This window comes from Trachemys scripta, chromosome 1 (assembly GCF_013100865.1).
Source record: "Trachemys scripta elegans isolate TJP31775 chromosome 1, CAS_Tse_1.0, whole genome shotgun sequence".
In the NCBI taxonomy this organism is placed as follows: Eukaryota; Metazoa; Chordata; order Testudines; family Emydidae; genus Trachemys; species Trachemys scripta.
The window spans coordinates 292,258,784-292,281,844 of NC_048298.1; the positions used below are offsets into that span (position 1 = coordinate 292,258,784).

General features: G+C 42.5%; 1 protein-coding gene across 2 annotated transcripts in view; it reads left to right on the forward strand.

The window, feature by feature from the left end:
- LOC117871007 (phosphatidylinositol 3,4,5-trisphosphate 3-phosphatase TPTE2-like) overlaps positions 1-23,061 on the forward strand; it is a 38,549-nt gene that overhangs the window by 8,251 nt on the left and 7,237 nt on the right. The window contains exons 1-12 of one of the 2 annotated variants that reach the window (XM_034758558.1): positions 1,293-1,587; positions 6,438-6,515; positions 7,980-8,027; positions 9,793-9,954; positions 10,909-11,028; positions 15,449-15,548; positions 17,730-17,793; positions 18,783-18,847; positions 19,897-19,957; positions 20,896-20,977; positions 21,070-21,158; positions 22,804-22,865. In XM_034758558.1, the coding sequence (XP_034614449.1) occupies positions 1,580-1,587; positions 6,438-6,515; positions 7,980-8,027; positions 9,793-9,954; positions 10,909-11,028; positions 15,449-15,548; positions 17,730-17,793; positions 18,783-18,847; positions 19,897-19,957; positions 20,896-20,977; positions 21,070-21,158; positions 22,804-22,865 (939 nt within the window). In that variant the 5' untranslated portion in view covers positions 1,293-1,579. Of the gene's footprint in view, positions 1-1,292; positions 1,588-6,437; positions 6,516-7,979; positions 8,028-9,792; positions 9,955-10,908; positions 11,029-15,448; positions 15,549-17,729; positions 17,794-18,782; positions 18,848-19,896; positions 19,958-20,895; positions 20,978-21,069; positions 21,159-22,803; positions 22,866-23,061 lie in introns of those variants that run through there. The other variant, XM_034758557.1, reaches the window with a different exon arrangement.

Sequence of the window (23,061 nt, forward strand, 5' to 3'; positions counted from 1 at the left end):
CGCCATTTTATTAATGGGAAAATGGCAATAACTTTAACAGTATTGCTAACCCCATAGCTCTTAGTCCATCCTGTGCTTCGCTGCACATTGGGCTACCCACATTTGCCATCCTTGCTGATCAACTGCCCTTCTCTACAAATCTTCCCATTTCATGTTGAGGTACTAGAAGTCCAAAAATCATGACCTGAAGAAAAGCTCTGTGTAAACTCAAAAGCTCTCACCAACAGAAGTTGGTGAGAAAATATCTTCTGTTGGAACCACCTTGTCTCTCAAAAAATCATGAATCAGGCTTAAAAATCATAACTTTTAGATAAATTGGGGTCTTTTTTGCCTTTGCCTTTTGATCATTGAGGTTCACGTCTTCAGTCTTCATAACCGTGAGGGCTACAAACTTCTTAAAATGAATGCTGAGACTGTTGCTTAATGACATGATGCAGGAGCTGGGGCTTTGAGAACAGGGCCAGCTCCAGGGTTTTTGCCACCCCAAGCGGGGGCGGGGAGGCCACGATTGGCTGCACTTCGGCAACAGCTCCACTGTGCTGCTTTCTACTTCGGCAGATCCTTCCCTCTGAGAGGGACCGAGGGACACACCCCTGAATTGCTGCCGAAGAGCCAGACGTGCCACCCCTTCCCCTTGGCCGCCCCAAGCACCTGTTTGCTGCACTGGTGCCTGGAGCTGGTCCTGAGTGCCAGAAGCTGCTAGACTTGTAATAAAATCATGGGCATTGGAAAAACTACTTAAACAAAACAGTTACTTGGATCTGGGCCTAGCCAGAAAGGGTTAAGTCAGTTTAAGGTAGTGCACTAATGCCAATGAATTAATAGCAAACACTTTATATATTAAAAAAAAGCCAATCCTGTTTATATTTTGTAGTGTATAAACACACAATGTGTTGAGGCAAATATATTCCAGGCAATGTGCTGCAAAGCACCCTGATATGCCAGCTAACTATACAGAAATGTACAGTTAAGCCGAGATTAAAAATTGCATGACTACTTTACAATGGCAGAACTGGGTTCTGCATAAAGTTATGCATTTCTTAACCTTTGAATTTCCTGACTTGGGCATTAAATGTTAAGGCTATTCTATCTGTGTGTCTCTTATTAAAGTTTCTGTTCAGAAGAAAGTAATAAAATGAACCATTCAGAAGAGATCTTTAGGGAGGTTAAAAAGTGCTACTCTAGCACTAGTTTGATTAGTGCTGTTCCTGTCTTTTCCTTTCCTGTTTGGTATCCTGTTCTGCACAGAAATGTTTCTGTGCTACAATTTTTCTGATGCAATTGCTCATGAATCTCCACAGTTCCTTCCTGTAATAAGAACTAGGCATTTTGACTAGCTGGAATAGTTTTGTATCCAGGCAGTGCCAGCGCTTTCTGAGCATGTACTCTGTACTAAAACTGTTCTAAACTGGTTCCTGGATTACTGGAGAATATGCATTTGCAAGCAAGCAAAATATATTTATTTGAATTCACTTTTTGGAGTGTTTGTAATGCTACTTCTGAAGATTAATGGTGGCCTCCCTTTTTTTGTGAGGCATTAATAATCAAGTGTTTTTAAGTAATGTGAGCTGCTGCAACAATGTATAGGTAAGTTATCACTTAATTTCTCCATAACACTAATTTCTATGTAAAGTGTTACAATAGTGATACATTAGAAAACATCTTGGATGTTGTAGTCACCTTTTTGGAACTGGCTGAAAATGTTTATGAAATTTCAACAAAAAATGGATAACCTTTATTTTCTTACCAGGTCTGGCCATCACTTTAATATGCTTTAGTTCCAAAATTACTTGTAGACACTTACTATTGTCTAAACACAAAATATCTGGCTGAAATTTTAGCACATTTCTTCTAAACACACAATTCTAAGCTTTTCAGAGCAGCTTGTTCCTTAGGCATTGGGACAGCAATTAAATAAAAGGGTAGATATGTCGTCTTTGCAGCAAATTACTGCACCAACTCTAGTCCTAGTAGCTGCCCCTCTTGTGGGGCCTGGGAGGGCACTCTAGTGTGAATCCTTTTAAAAAGAAATAAAATTGTACCAAATAGTGTCTCTTACCTGCATTTCAGGTAAGAAATTGCAGAGACATAGTATAAATAAACATAAAACAGATCTATTCATGTAGCGAGTCTCCTTCCCCCTCCACTTGTGAGGACCAGTGAAACTGGGCGGGACAGTGTTGGTCAAGATTCAGGCTCATTTATAAGAATGAGCCCTCTGCTTTCCACTCTGCCTAACTCCTGTTTGGGGCCTTTTGGAACAACTCTGGGATTAGCAGGGGAGTAGACCAAAGTGTGGGCTGGCATTACAGGGCAGCATATCCTTTTCTTAGGGGAGGGCTGTGAAGGAAACATACCAGGACAAAATAAGTTGAATTTACCAAAAACTAACTCCCCAAATTCTTTTGTAGTCAATGGAGTTATGATTTACAAGGCTTAGTCCCTGACATGTACTGATATACAAGAACTTATTCTGCTAATTTTAAATGGTTTCATGGCTGATGGACGTTTGGAAACTTTACTACAATGTATCCATTACCATTGTACTGGGTCAGCATTATTTGTATCTTGTATACGCAGGTGGTTCCTTCAGTATTGCAGATGCTTTTTTCTTTGCCAGTGGAAATATCTTTCTTCACTGTTCTCCCCACAGTGATTCTCTTGGGGTGGGATCCCCAAAGGGACTTAGGTGTCATGACACTCAGTATTGCAATACCTAAGTTTTAGACACCTAGAAAATCACAGGAACAACATTGGGATCCACAAAGCTTGAGTTAGCCACCTAAGCCCTTGTACACAGCACTGCAGAGGGAGAGGCACCTGAGAATGCAATCCACAAAGCCAGCATGCTGGATGGGGAGCCACGTAAGCTATCCAGTAGGAGATGAGGCAGGTCAACTCCTTCAAATTTATCAGGAGAGACACAGTTACTAAGTAAAACTAAGCCTCACTGTCAGAATTCTCTACCCCCCCCCCCTCCCGCCATGGCGTTTGAGAGCTCTATCCCAAGATCATGAGTGAGGCTTAATTTGACTTAGTAATTAGCTGTCAGCCTGCCACCTGGGCGAACAGCAGAGCCCTAAGAGCAGCAGAGGTGAGGCTGGGAGGGCTATACTCTGGCCTGGAGGCTATTGGGGGAGGAAGGGGGGGTGATGGGGTGGAGGGGCTGTACTGATGGTGGATTCTGAGCAGATGGGGTGAGTGCTGGGAGGGTGCATTGAGTGCAGTGGGGGGAAAATGGGGCTGGGGGACTGCACTGGCAGGGGCTGAATTGGGGGGGAGGGTTGGGTGAGGACAGAACTGATGGACTGGGAGACAAGATTAACTGGTGGGCAGGGGAGGGGCATATGTGGGGGTGAGAGCTCCTGCAGTAGGGGCCAAAATCACCTTATCCAGTACATGTTGGAGAGTGGGTACCACTAATTGTCACATGCACACACCCTGGGGGTGGGCTGAGGGAGTTAAAAAATCAAGAGACTGACCTAAAAAACACCATCTAATCTTTTTTAAAATCTCATGATTTTGGGAGGGTCTGACTCATGACTTTTGATCTCTTGTTGGCAATATTGTGACAGGTTGTGTCCTAAATCCTGCCCCTCTCAGAGATAGGGGCCTCCCTGCAACTCAGATTTACCCTGCGTTTGTGAATCACAAGCAGAGAGATGTAGGTGTTCAGATGCCTAAGTTGTGTGCAGGCAGGTGTGTTCAGAGACCATGTAGTGGATCAAGCACCTTGGGTAAATTCATGTAAAACAGCTGGGCTGGGACAGGGCAGGAAGGGAAGGAGGAATCAGCCCTCCCTTTTAACCTGTAGTCGAGGGGTTAGGGTACTCACCAGGATCTGGAAGACCATAGTTCAAGTCCCAGCCCCTTAAGGGGAGAAGGGATTGGAACAGGGATCGGCCACCTCTCAGGTGAGTGCCCTACTCAGTAAGCTATAAACTATTCTGGTGTGGGTCTCAATCTCTCCTGTTCAGGTTGTTCTACTTTAAATATTAATTGGGCCACAAGCTAGAATTACTGACCTAGTGGTTAGGGCACTCACCTGTGAGGTGGCAGATCCTGTTCCACTCCCTTTCCCCTTCGTGTGTGTGTGGGGGGGGGGGGGGAAAGAGGGCTTGAACTGAGGGACTCCCACCTCCCACATGAGTACCTTATCTCCTAGAACAACAAGGAGTCTGGTGGCACCTTAAAGACTAACAGATTTATTTGGGCATAAGCTTTCGTGAGTAAAAACCTCACTTCTTCGGATGCATCCGAAGAAGTGAGGTTTTTACTCACGAAAGCTTATGCCCAAATAAATCTGTTAGTCTTTAAGGTGCCACCAGACTCCTTGTTGTTTTTGTAGATACAGACTAACACGGCTACCCCCTGATACTTATCTCCTAGGCTTCTCTCTTTTCTCATCCCCAGCTGTTTTGTGTGAACTTTCCTGAGGGGACTGATCCAGCAGGCAGCCTCTGAGCACAACTACTGAATTGGGCCCTGCATGCAAACAGTCAAACACCTATTTTCCCTAGTTCATTATTTGCCCTTGGGCTTATGTAGGAGAGAGGCATCCAGGTGCCTAGCAGTAGGCAGCAGAGCAGCCACCTAGCAGCAGGAACCTAGATGCCCAGTGAACGTCTACTGTAAAAAAAATTTAGGCACTAATTGAATTTAGGTGCCTGGGGATTGCGGTGGCACCTGACAACTGGACTTAAGTACCTAATTATGTTCATGGATTGTACCCTAGAATTCTGTCATCCTTGAGTAACTCCATACACTCTTGAGACATAGCATCATGGTCACCATTTTCTGCTGACCTAGGGAAAACTTCTTAGCACTGCTCCTCTGAGGGTACTTTCCAATGAACATATTAACATGTACCTCTGCAGGTTGAGTAGATTGCTTCTGTAATACTTCTGGGCTGAGGATCTAACCTATCTCATGCACTTAAAATAAAAAGCAACACAAATGGTACATAAGGGCCAGCCTTAAACTGACAAACTTGGAAATTCAGGGTTAAGGCTTTGCCTACCTGAGAGAGTCAAACTGGTTTAACATCAGTTCTTAAATTGGTTTAGTTATGTTAAACCAGTAAGTTTCTCCTGCAGACAAGCCCGGAGTCTGCTATGCTGTTGAGTCATTACATGAGACTTGTAGAGGTATGTAGGCTTGTCCTATTAATATGTAGGCACAGCTGAATGAGTTTGGATGGAGTAGTTTCTGGCACTCTTTAGCTGAAGCTGCTTTTACAGTAGTTGACCTAATATTAGAGAGATGTGGGGTCAAATTACACAATAGTAACAGTGCAAGATTCCTCAGATCAAAACAGAGGCAGTAGACCTCACTTCTAGGGTTCAGAAGTTAGCTTGGTCTGCACAGCCCTTCAGTACTTGTTCCCTATGATACTTCTATGCTAGGGAATAGATTTAAAGCAGCTCACTTGAAATACTGGTAAGTGATAGTGCTGCTAGATGGCTATCTCAGTCTCTAGTGACCTTCCCTGAAACTCTGTATCCTCAAACTTCTAGATTAAAATAAAATTGAAGTATTCAGTGGGGAGGAGGGAGAATATTTCAGTCTCTTAATGCATGTTTTATAGGGTCCTTCACTATTTTTCTACTCTGAAAGTCTTTCAGATGGAAGAACTCTCCCTCTGTCTTAGCCACACGTGCTAAACTGTTACTTTAGACTAGCAAAGTGCCTTTGCTAGAAGTGATACTCAGTAAAGAGGCAAGACCTCACCAAATGCTGATGCCAGCCCCTCTCATTTTGTCTGTATTGCTGTGAGCAGCACTCAAGCAGGTGTAGTGCTAATATCCTTGTTTTGGGGGGAAAGTGTCTGTAAGGTGCTGGCTTGTCCCAGCACACAAGACCAACTGCCACACTTAGTCTCCCTTTTTAAATCCTCAGCCCTCCCTGGCCTACAGATCCCAGGGAATTTTCCCTTTACCTTTCTCAGTTGTTCCTGCTTCAGGACTTATGGCAGGGTTCTTTTGTGCTCTGAGCACTACTTTTCAGGGCTGCCTCTCCCAGGAAATTTCCTGCTTCTGGAGCATTGCCCCTTCCTTGCTGAGTCTTGCACACACTCTAACCCAGTGGTTCTCAAACTTTTGTATTGGTGAACCCTTTCACACAGCAAGCCTGAGTGTGACCCCCTCCTAAATAACACTTCAAAAAATATATTTTACACTATTAGAAATGCTAGAGGCAAAGCAGGGCTTTGGGGTGGAGGCTGACAGCTCATGACACCCCCCCAATGTAATAACCTCACAACCCCCTGAGGGGTCATGACCCCCAGTTTGAGAACCCCTGCTCTGGCCCCTAGTGGTGTCCTAGCTTCTTACTCGACCTGAGAGGGAGCACCCCTTCTAGCACACGGGAGCTGAACATGCTTTATTTCAAGGGGGCAGCCATCCTAAGACCTAGTCTGATTTGTTATTTTTTGGCAGCTTTCAAAAGACTGGGGAGGGCAGCATAAAGATTGATGATGGCTGCGTTGAGGATAATGAACCAGACACTTGCTCCCGGTAAGTTTAGTTGTTCTAATCTTTGCTGTGCAAAATAAACTGTCTAGTGCAGGTTCCCAAGCCAAAATTGAGAAGGAAGCATGGTTTGCTGAAATGTTGAAAAGGAGCTCAGTAGGTCGTTGCTTAGTAAGAAAACCTAATGTCATAGATTCAGAAGCCTTTGCTATGTATTTGCTGTCAATCTTATTAGTTTTTATAAAGCATGTAACTTGTCTGGCTCAGAGTCCACCTTATAGAGAAATATGAGTATTCCTTCTGGCAAACTAATTGGTGTGAAATACATAAAGTACAAATACCTACTGACAAACCATGTTTGAGATTTACAAAATTATCAATGACTCTTGAGTTTCAGAAGTGTGCATTGCAAACATAAAATACTCTGATCTGGACAGATCCTGCATTCAGTCTTGGAGAATGTACAGTGGAAAGAACAAAGCAACGGTTATTCAGCTAGTAGTTTTGTCCAATGTGGAAATTCAGAAAAGTGAAAAGTCTATTTTAATTATGACATAAATGGATCCCAAATTAATTTAAATTCCTTGATCTCTTTAGTGGCTTTTTGTAGCAGAAGTGTGCATTGAAAGTCTGATGCTTCCTGTGTAACTCGGCTCATAAAACCAGAGTAATGCAATGGAGAATCAGGACCTTACAGGTTTAATGAGTTATGGGGGCAGGAATACTAAAATTTGCTTACTAATTTTTCCACTCGTTGGTCAAAGATTAAAAGTTACTTGTTCATATATTCAAATGATGCATTTGTTTGGAGATGAACAAATTGAGCTGAATGCCATGTTATCTTCGTACAGTGGCACTAAAGGTAGAAGACCCTTCTTTTAAGCTGAGGTTTGGCTAGATTCAAATATCAGTTGCTGTCACTTCATCTCAACATGTACATGGGATGGCCTTAGTAGCATCTTCAGCTCAATTTACGATCTGTAATAACTTTACAATCTGCAATTAAAGGCTCCTCTCAAAAATTCTGTAGAAACTCTGAATCTCAATCACGAACGTGTATATACATCTTTCAAAACCTAGCTTGAAAGGAAAGCATATAGAACGTTAAAGAAAAATAGAAGGGGGTAACGTTGCATTCCTGAGTGTGTGAACACACTTAGGTTTTATGGTCCAAGAAGTGTCCTCCTTTGACATCTTTACTTGTCACCAGTTGACAGAAAGATATTACATAAATGAGGAGTCAGGTGGCACCTTAAAGACAGATTTATTTGAGCATAAGCTTTCGTGGGTAAAAAACCCACTTTTTCAGATGCAAAGATTACATGTTTATCTAGGAGTCTATGCTATCATATATTTACAGATATTCATACCCATTCTTCAAGTAGCTCTTAAAATTAAGCAAAGCTGCAGGCAAGTTTGCAATAACAAATCTTAATGTGACTCTTAATACTGAAATCTACCACTGCATCGGATAGTCACTGACTTTTGACTCTGTTCCTCTTTTAACAGTACTCTTAAAAAAAAGATTTCTCCATTTGTGATGTCATTTGGATTCAGGTATGTGTGGATAAATACATAACCTGTATGCAGTCATGGGTATTGAAAGGCAATATAAATAAAGTAGAACGTATTTAACTAAAAAACTTTCTAGTCCGTTTGCTACAGAATAGTAACTTCCAAACTATCTTTTTTATATTTATTTATTTTGTTCCTCTGAAAAGTATTTCCTCAATGCATTCTGTAGAGTCAGCTTTTATAAAACAAACTCCCTTTGCATTGTGAGGGAAAATCTAATGCACAGCAGCAACTTCTTCAGATCTCTTTGGGATCTGTAGAGACAATTCTAGGTATCCTTGTAGATAACTGAACTGTAAGCAAAATAGAACGTTCTATTGTTTTGTGTTTTTTGGTATGGTGTAGAGCAGAGGTGGGCAAACTACAGCCTGCGGGCCACATCCGGCCCATGGGACCGTCCTGCCAGGCCCTTGATCTCCCGACTGGGGAGGCTAGCCCCTGGCCCCTCCCCTGCTGTCCCCTCTCCCATAGCCATGCCACTGCGTGGGCAGCGCTTGGGCAGCAGGGCTGCGCACTCCTGCAGGGCAGCGCGTCTGGCTCCGGCCGAGCAGCCCGGCTGCCAGACATGCTGCTCTGAGCGGCATGGTAAGGGGGCCAGGTGGTTGGATAAGGGATGGGGGATCCGGGGGGGGGCGGGGAAGGGGGGGGGGGGGGGGGGGGGGGGGTTGGGGCGGAGGGTTGGGGGGGGTTGGATAAGCATGGGCTTCCCAGGGGGCCTGTCAGGGGGTGGGGGTGTGGATAGGGGTTGGGGCAGTCAGGGGACAGGAAGCGGGGGGGGGGGGGGATGGGGGGGGGGGCCCATGGGGGCAGTTAGGGGCAGGGGATCCTGGGAAGGAACAGTCAGGGGACAAGGAGCAGGGGGGTTGGATGGGTTGGGAGTTCTGAGGGGGGCAGTCAGGGGATGGGAAGTGGGAGGGGGGCAGATAAGGGGCAGGGGCCAGGCTGTTTGGGGAGGCACAGCCTTCCTACCAGGCCCTCCATACAGTTTTGCAACCCTGATATGGCCCTTGGGCCAAAAAGTTTGCCCACCCCTGGTGTAAAGGCTTTCAATTAATCACCTGGTCTAGAGGTGGTCCTTGGAGAGCTAGCTGGTCACATGGTGGTGGCTCTGCTGGCTTCTAGCAGCTAAACTGTATTGATATAACAAAAATATACTATGTTCCAGCAACTGCTGTAGTTACTACAAGGACATTACTCAGCCTGATTGGGAGAGAAGGTGGTGCATGCTATGACAGTTTGAGCAGTCTTTATAGAATACATGTTTAAAGCTGGCATGTTGACATGAATATGAAGCAGCTTTGAGGTTGTTGGACACAACTTGTGGTTCTCTTGGCTCTTAGCCTAACACCACTGGCTAGAGTTGTCCCACAGGTTATCCTTGCATCCTGGCATGGGTTAAATTGCCACAGAGTGGCTGGCCATGTTCTCTTGGCAGCCATAGTGTGAATGAAGGCTTGTGCAGCTTTCAACGGGTGCTGCATTCTCAACGGGCATAGTGAATATGTATCCCTATTTACTTTACTTTAAGGGGGAAAAGTCGTTATTAAAACAAATCTGAGAAACCTGAAGAGTTCAGAACAGGCATAAAATAAGGGAATACTAGACTTGTTTACAAAAGTGGCTTTCATTTTTAAAATTGTGAGCAACTGTGACTTTGTGCACATCAAGCAATGAGGAGTATAATACTTTTGTACTTTTCCCTCTTTCTTGAGAGCTAACTTTTTTTTCTCCTTTTTTGGTGTTGTAGAATATTTGGTGTTATACTCATCTTTGTGGACATTACTCTTGTGATTGTGGACCTAGCTATTAGTGACAAGGAAAGGAGCATAAGAGAGACCCTGGAAGGCGTTTCCTTGGCAATAGCACTCTTCTTTCTCGTGGATGTTCTCCTGCGAGTGTTTGTTGAGGGGTAAGATTAATGCCCATGGGCCTGAAAGTTCAGCAAGACATCTTTGTATAGGGATACTTTAAAAATGTGCACTGACTTCTAAAGAATCTGCACAGTGGATATGAGGTCTGACTCTGAATTCACTTACACAGGAGTAACTGTACTGATTGTTACTCCAGACTCACCGGTGTGAGACTAGAATCAGTCCTGTGAGGTTCCCAGTGCTGGTCCCTAACACTGGCAATTCATTCATTATGTGCAATGACTAGCACTCTTAATTGGTTTGTACAGGTAACTGGGAAGCACTGTTCATGAATACTCTTAGCATGACTTTAAGCTCTCTGGGGCTGGGACTGTCTTTGTTCTGTTTGAACAGTTAGTAGCACAATAGAGCATAACCCAATGACTAGGGCTTCTAGGTGCTACTGCAGTAAAATAATAAATTCAGTCTGTGTGGAGAGCAAAATGCTGTAGTACCAGAGTTCTTAAATAGGCCCATTAATTCTAAAGGCATTACTCTGGTGCTACTCTGCATGAGGATAACAGAAGATAGTCCTAAATGGACAGAAATAATACAAATACAAACTGCCCTGGCTGTCCAGAAGAAATTTAAAGCATTGCAATTGTACCACTGGGTATACTGCTGCAGCATGGTATGTGGGCTGGCTAGTTTTGGTAGGCTTCATAGGAAGAGTGTTTAAGTTGGGATTTGAACAAAGAGGGGAGGAGGGAATTCTTTTCAATCTTCCTTTTAAACTGGTCTGTGACTTGGTGTTAAGTGGAGTCAGGTTTGTAAAGGATTGATAAAAATCTGTTTTACTCCTAATGGAGTAACAAACAGGCTATTGAGGACCAATTCATCCATGAGCAATGCTTTGTAGCAATATGGAATATACACTCCTCATAGTACTTTTAGATATCTTCACCTCCCCCCCCCCCTAATTTTGTCTCTGCTTCCCTTCTTTTGTATTTCAGCTTCAGCAATTATTTCAAGTCCAAACTGAACATTTTAGATGCGGTGATTGTCGTGGGCACCCTGTTAATTAATATGGTGTATTCTTTCTCTGACTTCAGTGGTGCAGACAAGATCCCAAGGTAAGAAGTGTGTGATTTAATGGCTTAGAAACGAAATATTTACACTTCTCTATAAATCCTTCTAAAACTTGCTAGTGTCTAGCGCTTCTGCTTTTTGAAGGGAGTATAGGGGAAGAACCCTGAACACCTGAATGTTTTTGTTTATAAAATGTTATACCCAAATTATCTGATTTCTTCCCTGGCTTTTTTGCAGTGTTGAAAAATTTGCTGTGGACCCTGTAAAGCTTTCTTTGCTGGGAGTCAGAGTGCTTTGGAGATCACAGGTGTTACATAATGCCAGAGATCATTTTTTACACCACACTTACAGTGGCATGTGGAGTACATACACTGCATGCCCAGCTAGCGTGTGTGTATAGCAGTGTAGACTGAGGCACAGCTTAGGTGAGTAGAGTGCCCTAAATACCTGGACCCTCAGGATATATACTCTACATAACCAAGCAGTACCTTCCAGGTCTACACTGCAATTTTTTTTTTTAAAGGCTCTGGTGGTGATGAGGCAGTGGAGCCTTTCACCATGGCATGTGGCTACACATACAGCAGTGTGTCAAGTACAGGCACTAGAGGTGTAGACATAGCCTTACTCAGCAAAATTTGTCTTAAAAGTAAACTGCAGAAATCAGAACTAGTATTGTTAAACTGGAAACCTTTCTTACAATTACAACTGATTGGAGGAAGGATTAACTCTTGCTTCTTTTGACTTTAAAAAACTAAAGTGTCATTAGAATAATGTGTGTGATGTGATATACTTGGCAGATTTGAAAACTTCAGCATCAAAAAACAGAGCACTTCCAGCTATAGCTTGGAGGGGACTTTTGTTGAAAAGTTGTCAAACTAAAAATCTGTGGAAATCAGATTTGTGGGAAAGGGTCATTTCAATGAACCGTTTGTTGGGAAGGTTTCTTGGGTTCAGTGGGAAAGGGGAAGAAAATGATTCTCACTCTCCTGCTAGAGCTGTTCTACTTTGTATACAGTAAATACTCATTTGGGCCAGAGAAATTGACTTGGTAGTTAGGGGATTTGCCTCTGATACGGGAAATGCAGGTCTTGTTCACCTCAGGCAGCGCAGGGACTTGAACATGGGTCCCACGTGTCTCAGATGAATGCCCTAACCATTGGGCGACTATAATGGCTATAAAGGGGTCTCTCTGCAAAAATTCCAAAAGCACTCAGTCGTGTCCCAGTGTGGTTTAACAAGAAAAATTCTGAAATTTCAAAAACTTTCACAGGATATGTAAACTGTTTACCTTCTAGCTCCATCTTAAATTTCCTTTAAGGAAATTGAATGCCTACTTCCTGTTAATTTTTTAGAAATGGTGTCCAAATCCCTTGGATGGCTATGAAAATCTCAACCTATGGTCTCCAAACAAGTCCTCATGGTTACAGATCTAGCTGCAGTGTTTCCCCTCTATATGGGGGTGTCTCTGAGAGCAACCTCACAAGTGACAAGCTTGGGCCTTCACCTCAAGGTGAATCCTGCAGTTCTCCCACTCTTGGGCTTGCTCTAGACTTAAAACATATACAAGCATAGCTACATTAGTCAGGGGAAAAAAACAACCCCACCAATGTAGCTATTCCAGTGGGAAAAAAAACAGTTTAGATGCAGCTCTGCTGACCAAATTCTTCTGTTGGCATAGCTAATGTCATTGTTTGGGGAGATGTTCCTGCAGTGGCAGAAAAACCATTGGGTGTATGCTGCATCTACGCTAGTGGGCTATGCTGGCATAGCCCATGTCGACACACTACAGAGCCTATGTAAAGTTCTTTCCCTTTCCACTGGGGGGCTATACTAGTATAGCTGCACCAACATGGGCTCCGTGCTGTAGGCCACCTAAGACCAGGACTTTGGGTTATAGACCCCTATGTACTAACAGTGATTACTTCAGCAGGCCCAACATAGGTTCATTATCTGCAGTTCTGACCTTCGGGAGCTGTGACCAGTGGTATATACAGAGTGACCATGCAGCCTTTTCTAAAACAAGGTATTGTTTTTAACAGTAGGAACACCGCATAGTGTAAGAATAAGGATTTTAAAACAATAAAACCATCTATAGCTGTCTCCCTAGAGCTTCCTATTTCTCTTCTCTCTCTCTTCTCCCCCCCCCCCAACAAATCCCCCATGTTAGCCAGGTAGGCCCATCTTGAGGGGAGGGATAGCTCAGTGGTTTGAGCATTGGCCTGCTAAACCCAGGATTGTGAATTCAATCCTTGAGGGGGCCATTTAGGGATATGGGGCAAAAAATCTGTTGGATGATTTAATTGGGGATTGGTCCTGCTTTGAGCAGGGGGTTGGACTAGATCTCCTGAGGTCCCTTCCAACCCTGATACTCTATGATCTTCAGGCTCTTTGCAGAACCTTTCTGTCAACCTGTTTCTCCCAGCAGCCCTTAACTGACCCTCCCACTTCCAGAAAGACTCTTTATCTGTTTAGTGCTGGTCTATACTTAAAACTTACACTACATATAGTTATGTCAGTTAGCTATAGCTGTATTGGTCCCAGGATCTGAGCAAGACAAAGTGGGTGAGGTAATATCTTTTATTTGACCACCTTCTAGTGGTGAGAGAAGCTTTTGAGCCACAGAGCTTGCAAACAGAAGATGGTCCAATAAAAGATATTACCTCACCTACCTTGTCTCTCTGACATAGCTGTCAGTTGAGTATGGGTTTTTTTTAATGGACATAACTATGCCACTATAAGCCCTAGTGTAGATGTAGCTTATGTTGGTGTAGAAGACCTCTTGCTGGCATAGAAGACCTTAAGCTATTCCAGCAAAAGCCGTTCTATGCTGATATCAACTACCTCTACACTAGAGGGTTTGCTGACATAACTATCCCAGCAAAACTTTTTTCCTATAGATAAGGTCTTGTGCTGTCCTGATTTTTAGGCTCCCAGCACCTTTTGACGCTACTCCATATAGTCAAATAGCGCACATCCCTTACTGTAATTGGACAATCATAAATTAATTGGCCTCTCAGAGTTGGTAAGACAACTCCCACCTGTTTATGCTCTCTGTATGTGTGTGTATATATATCTCCTCAATATATGTTCCATTCTATATGCATCCGAAGAAGTGGGCTGTAGTCCACGAAAGCTTATGCTCTAATAAATTTGTTAGTCTCTAAGGTGCCACAAGTACTCCTGTTCTTCTTTTTATAAATTAATAGAGCAGTCTCATGTCCTTCACACAACTGTGTACTTTGATTGTACTCTAGGTAATCTCATCACATGTAGGACAGGGCATTTCCTGGGATGCATTTAGGGTGTGTCTACACAGCAATTGGGAAGTGTGATTGCAGTGTGTCGGCACACCTGAGTTAGCCTTGACCTAACTCACTAAAAATGGCAGTGTAGTACAGGCAGTGGCCTGGGCTAAGGGCCTGACTACAATCCTGCCTGGGACCCCAGGTACATAACTGGGCAGCTAGCCTATTTACTGTGGCTAAGTTGCTGTTTTTAGCAAGCTAGCTCAATGAAGGCTAGCTTTGGGTATAGCTACATGGGCTGTCATGATTGCAGAGTAGGCATACCTTAAGGGAAGCCTTCTAAACAGTAACATGCTTTCCTAAAACCACTTGCATCAGGAGAAAATTGTCTTACGACTTCAAAACTTCCTTCTGAGAATATCCATTATCCTCTTTCCCTCAAATGGATGAGTGATTACATTTGGGATTCTAGAACTGCTCCATTTTCCTGAACTTCTTGCATAAAACGCTACATATCCATGGAGTAAGGAGCCAAAGGTGCGCACTTGCTCTTGGTATTGAGAAGACATCAAGATCCATTAACCTACCCAAATGAGTACAGTGACCTTGTATACCATGGATATAAACTGGGAAACAGGAAGATCTGGAGTGTTATGGCTTGCCTAATATTGTGGCAATCTTACTATTGCTACAGGGATAGGTAGGGTGAGACTATACTTGCTGGCATCTCTATACACAGCAGTGAAACAATGAAAACTATCTCCGTAGGTGAATTCCTGGCTGGCTTCATTGTGAGGCCAGTCAGAAAACTTGTATTTAGTTTGCCATCAGAAAAATGCAGTTTTGTTATAACATGATTTTGCAACGTTTTGTAGTTTGACACAATTTCACTGGATGGGGGCACAGAAAAGCATTTTGACTATTTAAATATCCTGTTTTGACACTTTCTGGAATAGAAAATTCCAACTTTTTTTGTTAGAATTAAAAAAAAACTAAATGGAAGGTTGAAATACAAATAAAATACCTTGAAGTTATCAAATCAAAATGTGTTGACCCAAAACAATCTTTTAAAATTTTGTTTTTTTTTCAAAAAAAGTAGTGTTGGCTTTTATCCTCATTTGGAACAAAACAAAATTTCAGTCTTTCTGGCAAAACGTAATTTACATCTTCTGTCCAGCTCTATTCCATTGAAAAGCTAACATCTTCCTCTCTTTGCTAGAATGGTTATCGTCCTTCGAGCTTTGAGAATTATCATTCTGATAAGAATATTTCGCCTGGCCTCGCAAAAGAAACAACTAGAAAAGGTGACCAGGAGGATGGTAAGTTAGCTTCATAGCAGTTTGTCTGAATGTGCTATTATAGTTTTCAAACTCTCCTTATATTATTAAGGCAGTAACTGACTTCAGGAGTGAAGGGTAGTAATAAGAATTTTCACTTTGTTTCCTATCTCCTTCTGCTTCCTTCCCTTCCATTTGTTTCTGTCTTAGTTTATTCTGCACTCTGGTTTCCCTCCCCTCATGCCTAACACTGCACAGTTCTCATTCGAAAACAGTCAGAACTGCAGGCCAGTAGACTAGTAACAGGATTCTGCCTCTTCCACTAAGGCAATCTGTTCTAGTGATTGATAGGAACAGGTATTGAGTTAGGGCATTGGGTAGTTGAGAACCATTTCTGCACTCTGCAGTGTTTCCACTCTCAATATAGTGTCACGTCTTCTAAAATGCCATTGTTCCACTACAGCAGTGTAATGGCATTGCTGTGATGCCATGACTACCTGATGCAAATAGCCAATTCTGTCCTTCCATTTTCTGGCTTGACTTTATTTTATATTGAGCAAACTTGCAGGGCAGAAAAAAGAATCTGCTGTATCCCGTGAATCTAGAAATGAATGGCTACAATTAAAATCAGAGGCAAAAGCTTTTATTGTAATGCATCTTCTGCAGGTATAAACAGAATAGAAATTGCCTTCAAGTTTTAGCTTCCTGGTAGCATCTGATATTAAAACTCCATTTCATCATGTTTAGACCTACTTTTTATTCAAAGCTATTTGATAAACTATTCCTTCTCTTCTCCCCTCCCCCAGACTCGTAATGTAGGGTCAATTTGAAATGCACACAGAAGTTGGGGCTTTAGGGGACAAAATCAATACTCCATTGGCATCCTGCCTGTCAAATGTAGACTAATTGAGAAATTTCCAAGATATTTATATGGCTAGAGTTTACCCGAGGCATCAAAACTCGTTAATAGAAAAAAAATCTGCAAGACCTTATAAGGGGGGGGGGGAGTGTGTGTGTGTGATCTGTCCCTTACTTCACTTAAAATGTTAAAGTGTGGTTGAGCTGTATTGCATCCCACTAAGAGTTCAAAGGATTCCCTGGCATCGTTTCATAAGATAAGAGTAACCTTTGTGATCTGACTAGTGTTTCTCCCTCTAAGGTCTCACTTGCACATGGGAGTAGCCCTGATTTAGCAATTGATGAAGATGCATCAAAGCTGATCTTCTCCCCCCACTGCTCCCACCCACCTCCTCCTAGTGGAGAATTGTATCATGGGTTAAATGTTACTCTTTAACAATTCAGCAATATGATGCAGCATACAACTGTGATCCATGTAGACAAGTCTCATTGTGCATTGTCCGCTAACTAGAATAAGGCCTTGATAAGGTCAGCTCCAGTACAGCTATTGCTGGCTACTGATTACTATATTGAAATAATTCCTGAGCACAAAGCCTGACTAAAATGCAGTTTCATTTCTAAATTTGTGAGACTGCTGCTGAGTTACCTAGTGTGAGCCACTTGCTAGTCTTAAGCTTGATCTACACTTGTACTAGTGTAGTTACATTGGTCAGGGGGCTGGGGCTGGGGGGACACCCTAGTGACATAGATATGCTGACAAAAACCCCCAATGTAGATGCAACTATGCCAACAGAAGTGTCTTTGGTGGCATAGCTAATGGCCTTTGGGGAGGTGGTGTTCCTACACCAGCAGAAAAACTCCTTCTGTTGATGTATGCTGCCGCTACACTAGGGAGTTAGGCTGGCTTTGTTGACATAAGCTCTACAGCAGTGTTTGCCAAACTATTGTACTGGTGACCCCTTTCACATAGCAAGCTTCTGAATAGGACACAACCCCCCCCCCCCCGCCCAAATATATATAAAGTGTTATAAATTAACACCATTATAAATGCTGGAGGCAAAGTGGGGTTTAGGGAGGAGGCTGACAGCTCATGACCCCCCCCATGTAATAACCTCATGACCCCCTGAGTGGTCCCAACCCCCAGTTTGAGAACCCCTACTCTATAGTGTGTATATAGCCTAACTATGTACACTTCCACCTGGAGTGGATAGAGGAAGATTGAGGCTCTGCCACTCACGCTTAGTTACAAGGAGAAACAGTAACCATCTGGACTACTTCAGTACTCCCCCTTCTAGACACTCACTAATCTTTATGGTTCCCTTGAGTCTCCTTTCTAACTCATTCATTCATCTTTTTGACTGACAGGTCTCAGAAAACAAAAGGCGCTATACAAAAGATGGCTTTGACCTGGACCTTACTTATGTTACTGGTTTGTACAATTTTAGAGAACTGTTGGTTACTCCAAAGTTAGAGCTGGCTGAAATTTTTCAGCTGAGGCTTTTCACCAAAAATGCATATTCAGGCCGACAGAGTTCATAAGTTTGGCAAATTGTTTCGGTTGAAGGGAAGAAAATGAAAATTTCAGTTCTTAGATGCACAAGGGGTTTGGGTGCTCTTTTTACAAAAAGACTGAAGAGGTTGTTGTGGTGCCCCTCTTACACCTCTTATATAACTAGGCTGCTCTCCTGGGATGTGGGAGACCTGCTGTGGAGCAAGAACTTGAACCTGGGTCACCCACATCCCAGGAGAGTGCCCTGACCACAAGCCATAGTCACCACCCTGCCCCCACTACCACAGTTCCTGTGAATCTATCCCCCAATTTGTTACTTCTGTTTTTAAAATGCCCAAACTGACCATTTTGTTTCAGCTCAATTTTTTCCAATTTCTTTGATTTTGCTGAAATGTTCTTACTTGGTTGACTTGAACCAAAATTAAAAAAAACTTTTTTTTTTTTTTTTTTTTTTTTTGAACGGACAGAAAACAAAATTAAATAACTTATTTGCAGACCTATAAGTGACAGCTTTCGGGGTGGGATAGGTACAAAACCAATCTATTGTCTAAGCAGGTCTTGCTGTGTAGAGAATGCTGATTGAGAGCTAGGATATTCCTCTAGGTGGAATATCCATTATTGCAGGGCTGTTAATTTGATAAATATCATATAAAGTACAGACAGTACATGGGCAGAAAATGTACTTCTTTGTCATTAAAAATTCAAATTTAAAATCTGAGCTACTGCTGGTGATACAGTATGACTACTTGTTTGTGGGGTGACCTGTAACGAATTGTTCATAACACTAATGGTGTTTCCACTCTCAAAGCTACACTTTTTTTGATAGTGCATAGTAGTTTTTTCAGATTCATCCGCTGCTGCCAATTTCCAATTCTTGTGGACTTAACCTATAAATGTTTCCTCCATAGATCGTATTATTGCAATGTCATTTCCATCATCCGGGAAGCAATCTTTCTATAGGAATCCTATAAAGGTAAAATCTCCTAAAATCCCTAATGCATGTGACTTCAAAACTTAACAGCACTGAATTTCTGTTCCACTTCCAGTCCTTTTTTGCTAGGTTGAATATGGATCAGATTGGGAATGACTAAACTAGCCTCTGATGGCCTTCAGGAAACCAACTTGCAGTCAGAGGCCAGTACTTAGTGGGCTTATGTCTAGATTACACGAGCATAAAAATTAAGGGTGCAGTCTGTCCATCCTGTCCTTGGGGTTGTCCTCTAGCTGCATGATTTGTTGCATAAGTGTCCTGAGGTTACCCTCATTTTCATTTAGGGTGACCAGATCACACAGGTGAAATATCAGGATGCCGGAGGGGGGAGGGCGGAGGGAAAAAAGGCCACCGGAGCTCCCTGCAAGCTTGCCTCCGCTCCGTCTCCACCTCCCCCCTCCCTCCAGCGCTTGCACTGCCATACAGCTGATCAGCGCAAGCCTGGGAGGGAGTGTGGAGGAGGAGGAATGTGGTGTGCTTGGGGAAGAGGTGGGGCCAGGGCAGAGATTTGGGGAGGGATCCAATGGGGGAAGGAGGGGATGGAGTCAGGGGCCTGTGAACAGAGGCAAAATATCGGGACAATTCGTGTCCTGACCGAAGGTAGGTCAGGACATGGGACAAATAAGCAAAAATCGGGACATCTGGTCACCCTATTTTCATTATCCATTTAAAGCCTTCCTGAGAAGGTCACTTTTTGCTACCCAGGCTGTGTTACATGGTGATTTATAAAAGAGGCTGTTTTCGCTCTCAAATACAGAATAAGACTAAATGATCACTTAAACTTTACTGAATTAAATTTATAAAAACTGGTAGTAGACTGGCTTAGTAGCTAGAGGAGAACCTGAACTACTCATTTCTTTTCTCATGGTCTATTGTGAATATAGCCAGCTTCTCCAGTAAGGGCAGTATAATGTTTAAGTGGCAGTGGAAATGAAGAATAGTGTGTGTGTGTGTGTGTGTGTGTATATTTGAAAAGAGAGCAGATGTTTGGAGTTAAGAAATAACCATTTCTTATGTCTTATTTCCTTAAGGAAGTTGCAAGATTCTTGGATACAAAACATAAAGACCACTATACAATCTATAACCTTTGCAGTAAGTATGTGTAGCTACTGTTATGCTGGAGTTTGGGTGGTTCTCACAAAGTGCATCACAGATGTTATTGAAGCTGACTGACATAATAGCCTTCTTTCTTTCAGGCTAAATGAGGGAACAATTAAATGCCCCTTCATTTAGTGATAGCCAAAGCAATGGAAACCATCCCATTAGGGACTGCAAATGAAAGTGGCAGCTGGCGATTAACTGCTGGTGCTATGTATCTGAGGGCTTGTCTCAGCATACAGCACTGAGTCAGAAACAGCCAAAAACCATGAAACTAGGATACAGTAACAAAAAGCACAGGTAGGGTGGCTGTGAGAGCACTTTGGGCAGAGTGCTGGCTAGAATGGCAGACTTGGAATTGTGAGAGGGGCAACTGCCTCCCATTGTTTGATCCTCCTGTGTTCAGGGAAACAGGACTTTGTGCATTCTTTGCAAATAAACAGGATTGCATCCAAAAAAACCAATGGAAATAACCCTCAAAACCTTATTGGCTTGGCCAAAGGCGGGTTATGGACAATCAGATCATGAGAACCAACATTGATTCGGTCAACCAGTTAAAAATAGAGAAGATCAAGCTCAGAGGGTCATGACTTTGAAAACTGGCCTCCCACTTATTACCCCCACAAATCACTGTTGCAACTGATGGCAGTTGGTGGGAGTCCTTTGGCCCCACAATGAACTGAGTGCAAAATTGCAGACACAAAATAGGAAGCTGGCCTTCAAAGTTAAGCCTGATCCAGATCTGCTTAAATTGAATCCTGAATCTATTCATTTAGTAGCACTGTAAGACTCCAGTAGATAGTCTGAGCTGCTATTACAACATCTTCAAAACATAGGCAGAGAAAATAGCTTGACTTAAATTACCTCTATTGGCATAATTGTACTTACCAGAACTCTAAACTAGTGTTAATCTGAAGTTTCGTTTTTTGTAGGTGAAAAAGGTTATGACCCTGTGTACTTCCATTACAGGGTGGAGAGAGTCTTTATTGATGACCACAATGTCCCCAGCCTAAAGTAAGTCATATGGTAGGGTTCCTGCAGCCCAACAACAATACTAGGTATAAAATAAGCTCTGACTATGCTGTAATTCATGTGCTTTTGTGTAGGGACATGCTGAAATTTACTGCCAATGTGCGTGAGTGGATGAAAAAGGATGAAAAGAACATCATAGCAATTCACTGTAAAGGAGGCAAGGGTAAGAGAATAAGTACTGTAGCAAAGAAGGGATTGGAAAACATAGGAGTATCATAGTTAAAATGGTGTGACACTTAAACTTTTAAAATGCATTAATGTCTTACCTGCCTAAATTTCAGATTCTGATGCAAGTATAATTTGACCATGGGTAGTTCAGATTTCTATCCAGACAAATAACAAGCATGTTAATAATTACTTTATCAGAAGTGCTCAAAAACCCTTTACAATGGATAAAATTTTCAAAGCACCTAATGTTGGATTGAGATTCATTTACTCAACGGATGGGTCTAACACATTTATTAAAGCAAAACACTCAGCAAGTGATTGTCCTAATGAGCTTCCCACTTGTAAGTAATCAATCTCATCAGTCACCTCTAGTGCTGGACAATACAGCTTCAACCTGCCTTTGTAACAAACTTATAACTCTTATTATGTTATCCTATCCATATGTTAGTCTCTCATTTCAATGTTACCGCTCCTCCCCCCATCAGTACAGGTTTTGTTAGTTCACACCAGTCTTTTTTCCCCCCCTCCTCCTCCCTCCCCAGCTTTCTGGTTACTTTCTTTTCTTCTCACCAATACAATTCTGCAGTTTCTTAAACATAAACAGTTCTGCTTATGCTGCTAAATGTTATCAGGCCAGACTCTTAAAATCCAAAGCAGGCTTCTGTGAGGCCTAATGCCTTTGCTCCCAGTCAAGGGTGCTGGAACAACGCGTATAGCAGGGGTGCTGAGAGCCATTGAACCAAACTGTAAACCCTGGATATAATGGAATCCACTTCAAGCCAGGAGATACGGCAGCACCTATGCTCCCAGCACACAAGTCCTATTTTCAAAAGTGACTTAAGCAGTTAGGGCACTTTTTTGGAAAACTCTGTACCAGTTCCCAGTCTGCTGCTAGCTACATGCTTCCTACATCCAATTTTTTGTTTTAATAAGTTTGCATATTGAAGGTCTCTTGTCTATTGGCATCCTGCACTTGAATGTCTCTCGTACAACTTTAGGCTAAAATTGTTCAAAAGCATGTGCCTAGTTTTAGGCACCTGAGAGGATAAACTTGTCAAAAACAACTGAGCACCTAACAGCTTTCATTTAAATCAGTGAGCTGCTGGGTGCTTGGCACTCTGAAAATCAGACAGCTGCTTTTGACAATGTTGGCGTCAGTGCTTTGACATATGTGCCTACTTCATGTGGCAGTTCTCACTTTGTCAGGACATCCCTGTGCAGAAGGTAACCCTCAGTAACTCTATAGAATGACTGTAATTCTGGGGTTTTGAGGTATATTTGGCACCATCTCAAATTTAAACACAGGGGTCTGAAAAGTACTGATCATCTTGCTGTAGTTCATGGTAAAGCTGCAGAGAGGAATTATTGGGGGGACATTCTTCTCAAAGGAATCATTAGAGGAACTAGGAAAATACAAACCTGTAGAAACTGCTTTGCAAAAGCACATCTTCTTTTAATTCAGAAGTGTTGAATCCTGTCTAAGATGGTACTCTAGTTTCTACTCTATATATGTATGTGGCCTCTGTTTAGAGTTAAAATTTTAATCTTGCATGTTGACTATCATGTATATCTCAAAATACTGTGATATACCTGTAGTCTCTTTTTTTTTTTTTTTTTCTTTCTTTTTCTTTCTAATACAGGCAGGACTGGAACAATGGTTTGTACTTGGCTCATTGACAGTGACCAGTTTGAGAGTGCAAAGGTATGAGGGAAAAATCAATATTAGCCATTTGAGATTTAAAAAAAAAAAAACTTGTTAGGCCCCAGACAGATGAGGCATCTTCTAAGTAGACCATGTGTATTGACTAGGGAGAGGCCCTTTACAAAACACATGCCTCTTTCTCCATGGAGAACGTAAGCCACTTTTAAAAGGCTTTGCCAAATGTGGTGGTGGTTCA